The sequence below is a fragment of the Mustelus asterias genome, chromosome 27 (genome assembly GCF_964213995.1).
Source record: "Mustelus asterias chromosome 27, sMusAst1.hap1.1, whole genome shotgun sequence".
Taxonomy (NCBI): domain Eukaryota; kingdom Metazoa; phylum Chordata; class Chondrichthyes; order Carcharhiniformes; family Triakidae; genus Mustelus; species Mustelus asterias.
Genome location: NC_135827.1, coordinates 17164994 through 17179647, shown reverse-complemented (window position 1 = coordinate 17179647; position 14654 = coordinate 17164994). Strand labels below are relative to the sequence as shown.

The 14654-nt window shown below is 46.3% G+C and overlaps 1 protein-coding gene across 1 annotated transcript in view; it reads right to left on the bottom strand.

The window, feature by feature from the left end:
- Positions 1-14654, bottom strand: part of igsf9bb (immunoglobulin superfamily, member 9Bb) — a 683212-nt gene that overhangs the window by 518306 nt on the left and 150252 nt on the right. The window contains exons 2-3 of the mRNA XM_078198934.1: positions 5585-5657; positions 1692-1889 (exon numbers count right to left, since the gene is read on the bottom strand). Of these exons, the coding sequence (XP_078055060.1) occupies positions 1692-1889; positions 5585-5657 (271 nt within the window). The remainder of the gene's footprint in view (positions 1-1691; positions 1890-5584; positions 5658-14654) is intronic.

The following is a 14654-nucleotide window of genomic DNA, read 5'->3' as shown; positions in this document are numbered from 1 at the left end:
TTGAGAGTGAGAATGGGAGAGTGAAAGCAAGTGAGAGTATGAGAGAGAGATAACAAGGGAGTGAGAGGGAAACAATGAGAGAGCAAGAGCAAGAATGAGAGAGTGACTGAAAGGCTGAGACCGAGTGAGAGTGAGCGAGAGTGAGAGCAAGAGACTGAGGACGGGATTTTCTGGCTGCATTCGCCCCAAGGCCGGAAAATCCTGACCGAGGTCAACGGACTTCTCCATCATCCCTGTCCCACCTGCCACAGGCTAATATCACAGAGTACAATTTCAGACATCAGAGTTATTGAAAGCCAGACCATGAACACATGGCTTTAAAAGGAAAATCCAGAAAACTAACTATGTGGTATTCCCATTATGTCAGAAAAATAAATAATTTGACTTTACTGTGGATAACCAAGGAGCGATAGAAAACCAGCCAAGCTGGGTTCAGAGGCAGGATGACCTGCAGTTCCTGTCAGAAGGACTGAACATACACTCAAGAACTTTGAATGTTGACAATACTTGTAAGAGTTTTATGTCAGGTTGTTCCTTCCAGTTGGATAGACACTGTGGCTTCCTCAACAATGTCAGGCGAGAGAATATGGATCAAGATCCAGTTCTGATGGGCACGACTAAACAACTGGATTAAACTCATAGGCTGGAATTTTACCATCCTGCCCATCACGGAAATTGGAGTGGGCGAGGTGCGGATCATGGAAAAGTCCGTTGACCTCGGGCGGAATTTTATGGTTTCTGGATGAGCGAGGCCATTAAGTCCCGCCCATAGAATCATAGACAAGCTCCTGCAGAGCATTGTACCCAGGTCCACCTTCCCACCCTATCCCCATAACCCTGTGCATTTACCCCACCAATCCCCCTAAACCTAAAGGGCTATTTAGCATGGCCAATTCACCTAACCCACACATCTTTGGACCATGGGAGGAAACCAGAGCACCTGGAGGAAACCCACACTGACATGGGGACATGGGCGGCAGGATGGCACAGTGATTAGCACTGCTGCCTTATAGCGCCAGGGACCTGGGTTCGATTCCCGGCTTGGGTCACTGTCTGTGTGGAGTTTGTACGTTCTCCCCATGTCTGCATGAGTTTCCTCCGGGTGCTCCGGTTTCCTCCCACCGTCTGAAAGACGTGCTGGTTAGCGGCATTGACCCGAACAGGCACCGGAGTGTGGCGACTAGGGGAATTTCACAGTAACTTCATTGCAGTGTTAATGTAATCTTACTTGTGACTGATAAATAAATAAACTTAATGTGCAGACTCCGCATAGACAGTCACCCAAGACTAGAGTCAAACCCGGGTCCCTGGTTGTGAGGCAGCAGTGCTAACCATTGTGCCACCATGCCATACAACAATGTTTTTCAAAACAAGCTGTAAAAACAATTAGTTTGCTGTGGATCTGCAGCAAGATGTGTCAGAAAAACCAATACTTATATCAAGTGGGCCAATGACTCAAATTAAATACTTGTCAGAATTTGGAACATTCCTGTTTTATGCACTCAACAAAAAGCTGTTTTCCAATCTTGCTGAACTCAAAAGAAATCTCTCAAATCCTCATTCTTTTCCTGATTTTCCAATGTTGCCCAGGAATATTTGTTACACAAAATGACACCATGTCATTCCATACCAGTTACTTAAAACCTGCTACTGGGAGATGGTCCCCAGTTTGCTGCCTGGAGATATCCTACCTGCATATTCAGGGTCCACATGAGGAGGGTAGAAGCCAAATTTGATGAATATCGGGATGGGAACTCCAAACTTAAACCACTCGACCACGTAAGGGGGTTGTTGTCCCGTCACTGGGTGCACCACATCACATCCTAGAATCACGCTGTCACCAGCACGGGCAGTCACAAACTGAGGCTCCTCCCTTGCACTGTGGGTACCTGCAAGAAACAGTCAAAAGTCAGTTTTTCTGAGAGGCCCATTTCCCGCCATTATTCATAGTGCAGTACTGTTCACAGCACAGACAACTGGAGCTGTTGACACGTGACCCTTGTAATGACTTCAACGAGGCCCATGAGGTTGGCCTCTTGAAGTCCGATCTCCCTGATTGCCTGCCCAATCAAGCAGCCTCACCTGTACATAAATATGGGAACATTGGGTCCACTGGCACTTCGGATTCTGACTTTGTACCTGAAGCACTCTCGGAGTGAAACAGAGTTTTAAATAAAGTGAATCTGGTGAAGGGACACCGGCCTCTGAGGAGTTATTTCAACCTTCTTCTTATGAGGTGTACGCTTAATCCATTAGGATATGATCAACGCTGCAACAACAGGTGATATCTAATCCAAGCAACAGGGGCTTCACCTGCCAACTGGGCAGCTGATGAGAACCTCAAATAGCCTCCTTTGGGTAGGCCTGCTGTATTCAGTGCAAATCAGGCACTTAAGTTGCCAGCACTGGGCCTTTCCCAGGATCGAGGACCCTGAGGCGGAAGTCCCACTCCCCCGAGGACAGAAATCTCACCCCCTGAGAGCTGGTGGCCAGAGGCCAGCAGCTGTCCATAGCAGACAGTGCCAGTGGGAGTGGTTGCATTTACTTGCAATGCACCCACAAGGGCCTAGGATAAGTAAGAGAGCCCAGGCCCCATAGATGAGTGAGGGCAGGATGGAGGTCACGGGATGGGGCTAAGGGGGCAATTGGATGTAAGAGCAGGGGGCCTGACTTTCAGTCGCTATCTCTTTCCCAAAGCTGGATCCTGACAAGGAGGCACCCCCACTGCTGGTTGAATACTAGCGGCAACAGCGTGCTGTCCTTAAGTGGGCATTCATTACCCACTTAATGACTTTGATTGGTGGTGGGGGTGGAAAGGCCCCCCTTTCCCATACTTAATCAAGATGAAATTGGGAAGGTGGTGAGGTTCCCACTCTGCATTCTTCCATCTGTTTAAGTGCCACCACCATCCCCCCCAACTCTCGCAATATTCCACATCTCCAAAATCATCTCAGGGTGGGAACTAAATTCCATTCAATGGCTGAATAATAAGGGGATGGATGAGGGGGCATTGGTGAATGGTATATCCCCTCCCGTGTGAAGCCCGCTCTCTGGAGCTACCAGCCAATCCGATTGGTTGGCAGCTCCATCAACCCTGGCAGTGCCAGGAAGGTATCAGTGGCAGCTGCCAAGTCTACAGGAGATTAAGAAGAAAATCGAGGCACACAGATCGCCAGAGCAGGAAAATCCGGGGAATTGGGCCAGGAGGGTTTTGGGGGCGGGCTGGGGAGTTAAGTAGAGGGTTGAGGTGGAGAAGGAGCAGGCAGGAAGGAAGGGAGTGGGGGGTGGTTCAAACTCAGGGGCCCACCCTGCAATCAGCAAAGGGCAGCCCCTGGAGAGCGACTGCAGAACATTTGAGTTAAAAAAAAATCGATCTTCCTCCTCCTGTCTGGCTGCCTATGCCAAATGTTTTACAGCATGAGCCATGTATTATCAACTGGCTTAGTAACAAGCCTAATTGATCCTTGATTTGCCATTTAAATCTGGTGGTTGGGCATCAAAATTGGCATCTTTTGGGGGTGAGCCCCAGGCACCCATCCTATTTCACCCTGTGCTCATTACTAATTTTAAATAAAATAGGAAAAGTTACTTCAGGCCAACACACAAGCTCATTGCTGAAAAAAAGCTTATTTCCAAGAGAGGAAGTGATTTACAATGAATTCCAAATAATTGTTACATTCCTCTTCGGCACTCTCTTTCCACTCTTACAGATCCACTTTACACTGTGGTTTTCTACAACCTTAGCAATCTCATCATACCACGATAAAAGCAAAATACTGCGGATGATGGAATCTGAAACAAAAACAGAAAATGCTGGAAAATCTCAGCAGGTCTGACAGCATCTGTGGGGAGAGAAAAGAGCCAACGTTTTGAGTCTAGGGCCCTGATTTTACCGGCACGCCTGCCCCAAATGGCATTCTCCATTGGCCTTGGGCGCGAACTTACGAGACTCAGGCGGGCGTGCTGGTAAAATTCCAGCCTAGATGACCCTTCATCAGAGCTCTATTCTCTCCCCACAGATGCTGTCAGACCTGCTGAGATTTTCCAGCATTTTCTATTTTTGTTTCCTCATACCACATTGATTTTTGTTCATGTCTGGAATCGCTTCCCTGCAACTTCCTATTTCATCCCAGTTGCTGGAAGCTTATCTCGTCAATTCAGAGTCAGAAAATCACACACAGTGTCCGCCCAAGTTTCTGCTCTTTGCCTGCAGAAGGCAAGCCTCTCTGCCAGTGGCCCCGTGCACACTTGGCAGCGGCCAACACATTGTGTAATGTAATGATTCCTCCTGCACATGATGATGCCTGGGCACATTGCGGAATGTGGCAGTGCCCTGGACAGTGGATAGTGTGGTAATACCCAGTACTCTGGGTAATACGGTAGCACGCCACAAAAATACCTGAAGGCAGCAGATTTATAGCAATAGTCAGGGAGGCTGGAGAAGCTCCAGTCTTGACATTATTGAGCTCTGTGATGAATTTCTAATCACATTGGAGCGCAAAGTAACAACTCCATCTCCACCAGATTTTATCTAAATACCAGTTTTGCCAACTCAGATAAAATTGCAGGATAGGAGTAAATGGAAGCAGGAGGGAGATGCAATTAATGTGCCCAAGGGGTTCAAGTAAAAAATGTTGTCCATTATTAACAGCACCAAGCAGGCACTTATCTGACTGATCCTTCAACATGCATGAGGCAGTCAACAGGAACTTGACACGTATTCAGAAAGGCTATACATTTATACAAAGATTTTTCAATAAATATCATGTGGAAGGATTAGGAATGTCAATCGATTCCACGTTATGTTATACGTTTACTCATAGTGCAGCCCAACTGAACACCATGTTCAGCTTAATGTTTGATTTTTAAAAAAATTAATTTGTGACACATGGGCATTACTGGCTGGCCATCATTTATTGCCCCTGAACTGAGTGGCTCGCTAGGCCATTTCAGAGGGCAGTTGAGAGTCAACCACATTGTTGTGGCTCTGGAGTCACACGTAGGCCAGACCAGGTAAGAACAGCAGATTTCCAGACAATAGGGAGAGTGAGTGGGACCATGAGTGGGCGGCACGGTGGCACAGTAGTTAGCACTGCTGCCTCACAGTGCCAGGGACCCGGGTACGATTCCTGGCTTGGAACACTGTCTGTGTGGAGTTTTCACATTCTCCCCGTGTCTGTGTGAGTTTCCTCCGGGTGCTCCGGTTTCCTCCTACAGTTCAAAGATGTCCAGGTTAGCTGGATTGGCCATGGGAAATTGCCTCTTAGTGTCAAGGGGACTAGTTAGGGCAAATGCATTGGGTTATGGGGATAGGGCCTCGGTGAGATTGTGGTCGGTGCAGACTCGATGGGCTAAATGGTTTCCTTCTGCACTGTAGGATTCTATGAGCTGGCATGGATGGGCCACAGGAGGTGCGTGGGTCAGTGATGGGTGAGGAATGTTTTTTGTTTCATTTTTGAAAATGCCAACATCATGTCGGAGCACTACGCCTTCCACCCAGCCTGCCTCCACACCCAGTAACCTCCACACTTGTTCTGGGTGATGGGCCTGACACCCAATCTAACCCATACCCTGCAACAAAAACCCAGCCTGCAAGCAGCCATTTTAACGGTCAGGTTTGCCGAGCCAAAATGTTTCTCATTTGTGCACACCCAATCCTGGAGCAAAACAAGAGAGAGGTTACGTGATACAGCTTTTGGCTGTAAACTGTACTAAATGTGAACTAACAGACAGAGATTGCCACAGGAGCAGTAGGGATGACAGCCTTACTCACCCCCCCCCCCCCCACTCTCTCTGTCTGGAAACCTTTTCAAAAACTGAGCCCTGTTTTGGTTTGAAAACCCACCAGAAGAACTTACTGCTGCAAACAGCGTGTTCATAAAGGAGGATTCCAAACCAGCACCACTGTTTTCAAGACAAAAGAGAGTCAAACTGCACAGCAACTACTTCAATGAGAAACCAAATAAGCAGAAGCGACTGTGGAAAGTGACTCTCGAGCTGTGAACATGCATTTGGAAAAGATATGTTTTCTGACTATCTTTTTTTTCACTTTTAACATCTGATACTCTCTATAATTGTATTTCTGTTTCTGCATGCCTGGGGGAAGTTGTATGTATCCTTTTTTGCATCACTGTGAAATTCAACACCTTTGTATATTTTAAACTTTCTTGTTAAGGATTTCTGTATTTTTACCTGAGTGAGTTTTAATAATAAAATTAACTCCTTTCTTACTAACTCAAGGAATCTGGCCGGCTTAACTTTTACACTGAACTATGCATGTTTCAATACATTTTTAACTGGTAATATCACATATTTTTAAAATTCAAACTTTTATAACCAAGTCAGGAGTGAAACACCGCTCCTAAGCTGGTCATAACACCATTGAAAACATCACATCAACCTGCGCACTAAAATCTATTGTGGCATCTCAGGATTCTATTTTTAGCTCTTTCCACTGTGAAAGTAATAGACCTGGAGCCCTATTTTAAACAGGTTTTCAGTGTGAATAAACCTATATTTATATTCAGTTGATATATATGAGTTGGCCTCTGGTATAGTACCAGAAGATTGGAGGTTAGCGAATGTTGTCCCATTGTTTAAGAAGGGGAACAGAGACTTCCCCGGGAATTATAGACCGGTGAGTCTCACTTCTGTTGTCGGCAAGATGTTGGAAAAAATTATAAGGGATAGGATTTATAGTTATTTGGAGAGTAATGAATTGATAGGTGATAGTCAGCATGGTTTTGTGGCAGGTAGGTCGTGCCTTACTAACCTTATTGAGTTTTTTGAGAAAGTGACCAAGGAGGTGGATGGGGGCAAGGCAGTGGACGTGGTATATATGGATTTTAGTAAGGCGTTTGATAAGGTTCACCATGGTAGGCTTCTGCAGAAAATGCAGATGTATGGGATTGGGGGTGATCTAGGAAATTGGATCAGGAATTGGCTAGCGGATAGGAAACAGAGGGTGGTGGTTGATAGTAAATATTCATCATGGAGTGCGGTTACAAGTGGTGTACCTCAGGGATCTGTTTTGGGGCCACTGCTGTTTGTAATATTTATTAATGATCTGGATGAGGGTATAGTTGGGTGGATTAGCAAATTTGCTGATGACACCAAAGTCGGTGGTGTGGTAGACAGTGAGGAAGGGTGTCGTAGTTTGCAGGAAGACTTAGACAGGTTGCAAAGTTGGGCCGAGAGGTGGCGGATGGAGTTTAATGCGGAGAAGTGTGAGGTAATTCACTTTGGTAGGAATAACAGATGTGTTGAGTATAGGGCTAACGGGAGGACTTTGAATAGTGTGGAGGAGCAGAGGGATCTAGGTGTATGTGTGCATAGATCCCTGAAAGTTGGGAATCAAGTAGATAAGGTTGTTAAGAAGGCATATGGTGTCTTGGCGTTTATTGGTAGGGGGATTGAATTTAGGAGTCGTAGCGTTATGTTGCAACTGTACACAACTCTGGTGCGGCCGCACTTGGAGTACTGTGTGCAGTTCTGGTCCCCACATTACAGGAAGGATGTGGAGGCTTTGGAGAGGGTGCAGAGGAGGTTTACCAGGATGTTGCCTGGTATGGAGGGGAGATCCTATGAGGAGAGGCTGAGGGATTTGGGATTGTTTTCGCTGGAAAGGCGGCGGCTAAGAGGGGATCTTATTGAAACATATAAGATGATTAGAGGTTTAGATAGGGTGGATAGTGATAGCCTTTTTCCTCTGATGGAGAAATCCAGCACGAGGGGGCATGGCTTTAAATTGAGGGGGGGTAGTTATAGAACCGATGTCAGGGGTAGGTTCTTTACCCAGAGGGTGGTGAGGGATTGGAATGCCCTGCCAGCATCAGTAGTAAATGCGCCTAGTTTGGGGGCGTTTAAGAGATCCGTAGATAGGTTCATGGACGAAAAGAAATTGGTTTAGGTTGGAGGGTCACAGTTTTTTTTTTTAACTGGTCGGTGCAACATCGTGGGCCGAAGGGCCTGTTCTGCGCTGTAATGTTCTATGTTCTATGTTCTATGTTCTATATATATGATTGACTATCAATAAATTGGGGCGGCACGGTAGCACAGTGGTTAGCACTGCTGCTTCATAGCTCCAGGGACCTGGGTTCGATTCCCGGCTTGGGTCACTGTCTGTGTGGAGTTTGCACATTCTCCTCATGTCTGCGTGGGTTTCCTCCGGGTGCTCCGGTTTCCTCCCACAGTCCAAAGATGTGCGGGTTAGGTTGATTGGCCATGCTAAAAAATTGCCCCATCGTGTCCTGAGATGCGTAGGTTAGAGGGATTAGTGGGTAAAATATGTAGGGATATGGGGATAGGACCTGGGTGGGATTGTGGTCGGTGCAGACTCAATGGGCCGAATAGCCTCTTTCTGTACTGTAGGGTTTCTATGATTCTATGAAATGGGAAAAGTGAGTTAGATTGGTCCCGAATTTGCCATTGGGAAATAATTTGAATTCTAAGGGTGGGATTTTCGAGCTACACTCACCCCAAGACCGGAAAATCCTGTCCGGGGTCAACGGACCTTTGCATGGTCTATACCCTCCCCCCGACCCACTATTATTCTCATTGTGGGCGGGACGGGAAAATTCCACGTTAAATCTGCCAAAGCATAAGGCAGATCTATCCCAAGTATGTCTCATTGTCATTTCACTTCATACGCAGTGGAACATGGAAGCAATGTCACAACTCCCAATCCTCACAGTCTTGCTCCATCACTTTCCCTTCTCCCCACCACGAGGTTAATGTTCCCAATCTTGCACCATAAATAATTGCTATTGGACAAGACTTAAGAAACTGAATTACGTTTTATATAGCCCACCGGCACAGTATATTTATGTTCAGTTTGTATATATGATTGACTATCAAAGAGCTTTACAGCTCTGGTCAGCAGAGCTAACTAGAACTTTCTTGCCCTGCATCAGATTAGTAACGATGGAATCCTCTCGTTTATGGTATTGGAAGTCTTACAGCTTCAAAATAGAGTCTGTTAAGTGCCCTATTCTTTCAAGGAGAAACCATGGATAGCATTTTCCAGTCCCCTGTGGTGTTTTCCAGCTGTGGATACGGCTGACCATTGGCCGCCGGCAGGGTCTTCCAGTCCCACTGAAGTCTGTGGAATTTTGCGTAGCTACAGCAGAAACCAAAGATCCCAGCTGCGGGAAGGGGTGTAAAATCCTGCCCGAATGACATATCACACCACCTGTACCAAAATACGCTCTTTGTCAAGCTCCCAAAGTTTATTGAAAAGATGGCACAGTGGTTAACACTGCTGTCACACAGCGACAGGGGACCCGGGTTTGATTCCGATCTTGGGTGACTGTCTGTGTGGAGTTTGCACATTCTCCCCGTGTCTGCATGGATTTCCTCCAGGTTTCCTCCCACAGTCCAAAGACGTGCGGGTTAGGTGGATTGGCCATGCTAAATTGCCTCTTAGCGTCCCAAGTTGTGTAGGTTAGATGGATTAGCCATGGGAGATGTGTGGGGTTACGGGGGTTAGGGCCTGGGTAAGGTACTCTGTCAGAGAGTTGGTGCATTCGATGGGCTGAATGGCCTTCTTCTGCACTGTAGGGATTCTATGATATCACCGGGTGATGAACACAAAGAGATGCATCTTCAAAACTACCTCCACTACCTTGACAAGCCTCAATACGATCTAAGCCTAGCAAACTATCCAGTCTGAGTGCTGTGAAAATTACTCACAAAACAGTAATGACGATAAGTAAAACAACACCTATGTGTCGGAATGCATAACCACATATTAAAATTGGGAGTGGCCACATTAGAACATAGAACATAGAACAGTACAGCACAGTACAGGCCCTTCAGCCCTCGATGTTGTGCCGAGCTTTGTCCGAAACCAAGATCAAGCTATCCCACTCCCTATCATCCTGGTGTGCTCCATGTGCCTATCCAATAACCGCTTGAAAGTTCCTAAAGTGTCCGACACAGCAGGCAGTCCATTCCACATCCCAACCACTCTCTGAGTAAAGAACCTACCTCGGACATCCCTCTTATATCTCCCACCATGAACCTTATAGTTATGCCCCCTAGTAACAGCTCCATCCACCCGAGGAAATAGTCTCTGAACGTCCACTCTATCTATCCCCCTCATCATCTTATAAACCTCTATTAAGTCGCCTCTCATCCTCCTCTGCTCTAAAGAGAAAAGCCCTAGCTCCCTCAACCTTTCCTCATAAGACCTACCCTCCAAACCAGGCAGCATCCTGGTAAACCTCCTTTGCACTCTTTCCAATGCTTCCACGTCCTTCTTATAGTGAGGTGACCAGAACTGCACACAATATTCCAAATGTGGTCTCACCAAGGTCCTGTACAGTTGCAGCATAACCCCACGGCTCTTAAACTCCAACCCCCTGTTAATAAACGCTAACACACAATAGGCCTTCTTCACGGCTCTATCCACTTGAGTGGCAACCTTCAGAGATCTGTGGATATGAACCCCAAAATCTCTCTGTTCCTCCACATTCCTCAGAACCCTACCGTTGACCCTGTAATCCACATTCAAATTTGTCTTACCAAAATGAATCATCTCGCACTTATCAGGGTTAAACTCCATCTGCCATTTTTCGGCCCAGCTCTGCATCCAATCAATGTCTCTTTGCAGCCTACAACAGCCCTCCACCTCATCCACTACTCCACCAATCTTGGTGTCATCAGCAAATTTACTGATCCACCCTTCAGCCCCCTCCTCCAAGTCATTGATAAGAATCACAAATAGCAGAGGACCCAGCACTGATCCCTGTGGTACACCTCTGGTAACTGGTCTCCAGTCTGAAAATTTTCCATCCACCACCACCCTCTGTCTTCTATGAGATATGATGTGGAGATGCCGGCATTGGACTGGGGTAAACACAGTAAGAAGTCTTTCAACACCAGGTTAAAGCCCAACAGGTTTATTTAGCAGCAACATCCACCCGAGGAAATAGTCTCTGAACGTCCACTCTACCTATCCCCCTCATCATCTTATAAACCTCTATTAAGCTAGTGGCTTTTGCTACCAAATAAACCTGTTGGACTTTAACCTGGTGTTGTTAGACTTCTTTCTATGAGATAGCCAGTTACTTAAACAATCGGCCAAATTTCCCTCTATCCCACACCTCCTTACTTTCTTCACGAGCCGACCATGGGGAACCTTATCAAACGCCTTACTAAAATCCATGTATACGACATCAACTGCTCTACCTTCATCTACACACTTAGTTACCTCCTCAAAGAATTCAATCAAATTTGTGAGGCAAGACTTCCCCTTCATGAATCCGTGTTGACTATCCCGGATTAAGCTGCATCTTTCCAAATGGTCATAAATCCTATCCCTCAGGACATTTTCCATTAACTTACCGACCACCGAAGTAAGACTAACCGGCCTATAATTGCCAGGGTCATTCCTATTTCCTTTCTTGAACAGAGGAACAACATTCACCACTCTCCAGTCCTCTGGCACTATCCCTGTGGACAGTGAGGACCCAAAGATCAAAGCCAAAGGCTCTGCAATCTCATCCCTTGCCCCCCAAAGAATCCTAAGATATATTTCATCAGGCCCAGGGGACTTATCGACCCTCAGGTTTTTCAAAATTGCTAATACACCTTCCCTCAGAACATCTACCTCCTCCAGCCTATCAACCTGTATCTCACACTCATCCTCAAATACATGGCCCTTCTCCTTCGTGAACACTGAAGAAAAGTATTCATTCATCGTCTCTCCTATCTCTTCTGACTCCATGCTCCAACCCGCCAAGGACTTCTCATGCCCCCTCCTAGGTCTCCTAAGCCCTTTTTTTAGCTCATTCCTTGCTACCTTGTACCCCTCAAGCGACCCAACTGAAACTTGTTTTCTCATCCTTACATACGCTTCCTTTTTTCTCTTGACAAGACATTCAACCTCTTTTGTGAACCATGGTTCCCTCACTCGGCCATTTCCTCCCTGCCTGACAGGGACATGCCTATCAAGGACATGCAGTAGTTGTTCCTTGAACAAGCTCCACTTTTCATTTGTGCCTTTCCCTAACAGTTTCTGTTCCCATCTTATGCTCCCTAATTCCTACCTAATCGCGTCATAATTACCCCTCCCCCAATTATAAACCTTGCCCTGCCGTATGGCCCTATCCCTCTCCATTGCAATAATGAAAGACACCGAATTGTGGTCACTATCTCCAAAGTGCTCTCCCACAAACAAATCTAACACTTGGCCCGGTTCATTGCCCAGTACCAAGTCCAATGTGGCCCCATCTCTTGTCGGTCTATCCACATATTGTGTCAGGAAACCCTCCTGCACACACTGTACAAAAACTGCCCCATCCGAACAATTCGACCTATAAAGGTTCCAATCAATATTTGGAAAGTTAGTCACTCATGACAACTACCCTGCGACCTCCACACCTATCCATAATCTGCTTTGCAATTTCTTCCTCCACATCTCTATCACTATTTGGGGGCCCATAGAAAATTCCTAACAACGTGAGCGCTCCTTTCCTATTTCTAACTTCAGCCCATATTACCTCAGTAGACAGATTCCCCTTGAACTGCCTTTCTGCAACCGTTAAACTATCCTTGATTAACAATGCTACTCCTCCACCTCTTTTACCACCTTTCCTACTCTTACTGAAACATCTATACCCCTGTTCTAACCATGTCTCCGTAATGGCCACAACATCGTAGTCCCAAGTACCAATCCACGCTCCAAGTTCACCTACCTTATTCCGGATGTTCCTCGCATTGAAGTAGACACACTTCAACCCACCTTCCTGTCTACCAGTACACTCCTGCAACCTTGATACCCTCCTCAGTACCTCACTACACTCAACACTGGCTTCTGTACAACAGCTCGTTTTCCCATCCCCCTGACAAATTAGTTTAAACCCTCCTGAAGAGCCATAGCAAATTTCCCTCCCAGGATATTGGTGCCCCTCTGGTTCAGGTGCAAACCATCCTGTTTGTACAGGTCCCACCTTCCCAAGAATGTTAAGGACATTAAAGACAGTTCCAGGTTCAGGATGGGGGGCAAGAGAGAGAGACACAACCTGTAGAAAAGCCTGAGGTGCACAGACCAGTGTACTTTGTGATTTATTTCAAACATACTTGGTAAAAGATAAGAAATTAATAACAACAATGGAAGTGCATGAAATTGATGGTAAACTTGTGGCGCGGGCTGGCGATTGAAGTTGGCAACAAAGGCAATGGATAAAGGTCTTTGATTGGTGGAAGGTAATACATGGTACGGCTCCAGGATCTGGCCAGTTAGGAGTTAAGTCAGGAAGCATTTCCTCTTTCAATATTGGGAACTCACCACCCTGATCATAATTCACAAAACTCAAGTCAATATATTTTCCTTTGGGAAGGAACAGATTTGAGGGGCTGAATTCCACGTTCCTATGAGATGGGTCTACCAGAATGCAATGTTCATTCTTACTAAAGTGAGTGTGGTGGCTGTTATTTCACTATGGCTCCTGTGCAGTGAATGAAACTAAAGAATAAACAGCAAAGAGCCTGTTGTTATCTGCAGGTCGCATGCAATTTCCTGAATCAGTGAATAATTCAGTACAATCAGTCTCCTGAGACTCTAAGTAATTACATGTAACCTCTAAACAGATAGAACTCTGTGAAATATCACCATGATTCTAAAAGATAATGAAAGTGTAACAATTTAATCCAATTTATAAACCACACTAACTTGTTACTTCTTCTAACAGCAATGTAAGAAATGCAGGGCATAAACCTCTGGGTCCAGAAGTGTCCCACCCACCCCGCCTCTCACGAACAGCTTTTGTTTTGCATTACTTTGAATATTTAGGAGCCTTGGACTTGAACCGAGCTTGGACTTCTGTGATGGGCCCCAATAAACCAATTGGCGTGCCAGTAGAATCATAGAATTACAGTGCCGAAGAGGCCATTCGGCCCATCGAGTCAGCACTGCCTCCCTGACAGAGCACCTTACCAAAGCCCTCTCCATCACCCTATCCCCGTAATCCCACACATTTCTCACGACTAATCCAGCTAACCTACACCTCTTGGGACACCAAGGGTCAATTTAGCATGGCCAATCCAGCTAACCCGCACATCTTTGAAGTGAGGGTGGAAGCCGGAGCACCCGGAGGAAACCCACGTAGACACGGGGAGAATGTGAAAACTCCACACAGACAATCACCCAAGGCCGGGTTTGAACCCAGGTCCCTGACACTGCAAGGCAGCAGTACTAACCACTGTGTCACCTCCTGTCTCAGTGTGCCAGCACACTGATAGCCTGCTTGGCCAGGAACAGTCAGCCTAAGGGTTCTTGTGCCTCTCCAGCGCCGTTGACCTCATTTGGGGCAGGTGGAGATTCACCCTTCAGAGGCCATAGGCAAGCTGCTGAGGATGGCCTAAACCTAATTTGGGCCCTTCTACTGGATCCCACTTCAATTACAACAGATGTAATGACCAATTTTCAGCCCTGGGTCATGTTTTCTTTCGTCCCATTCATAATAATCTAGCTCGTATAAAGGAATGAATTTCATAATGTAGTGATAACTGCTTTTACTGCAAGGTTAAGACAGGTGCAGAACCATTCAAGGCATCATATCCTCCTTGCCTATCAGTGTTTTGTGCATGCTATCTATTGGAGAGCTCTTTCAAAGGGCTGGCACAGGTAGAATGGGCTGAATGGGTCCCTC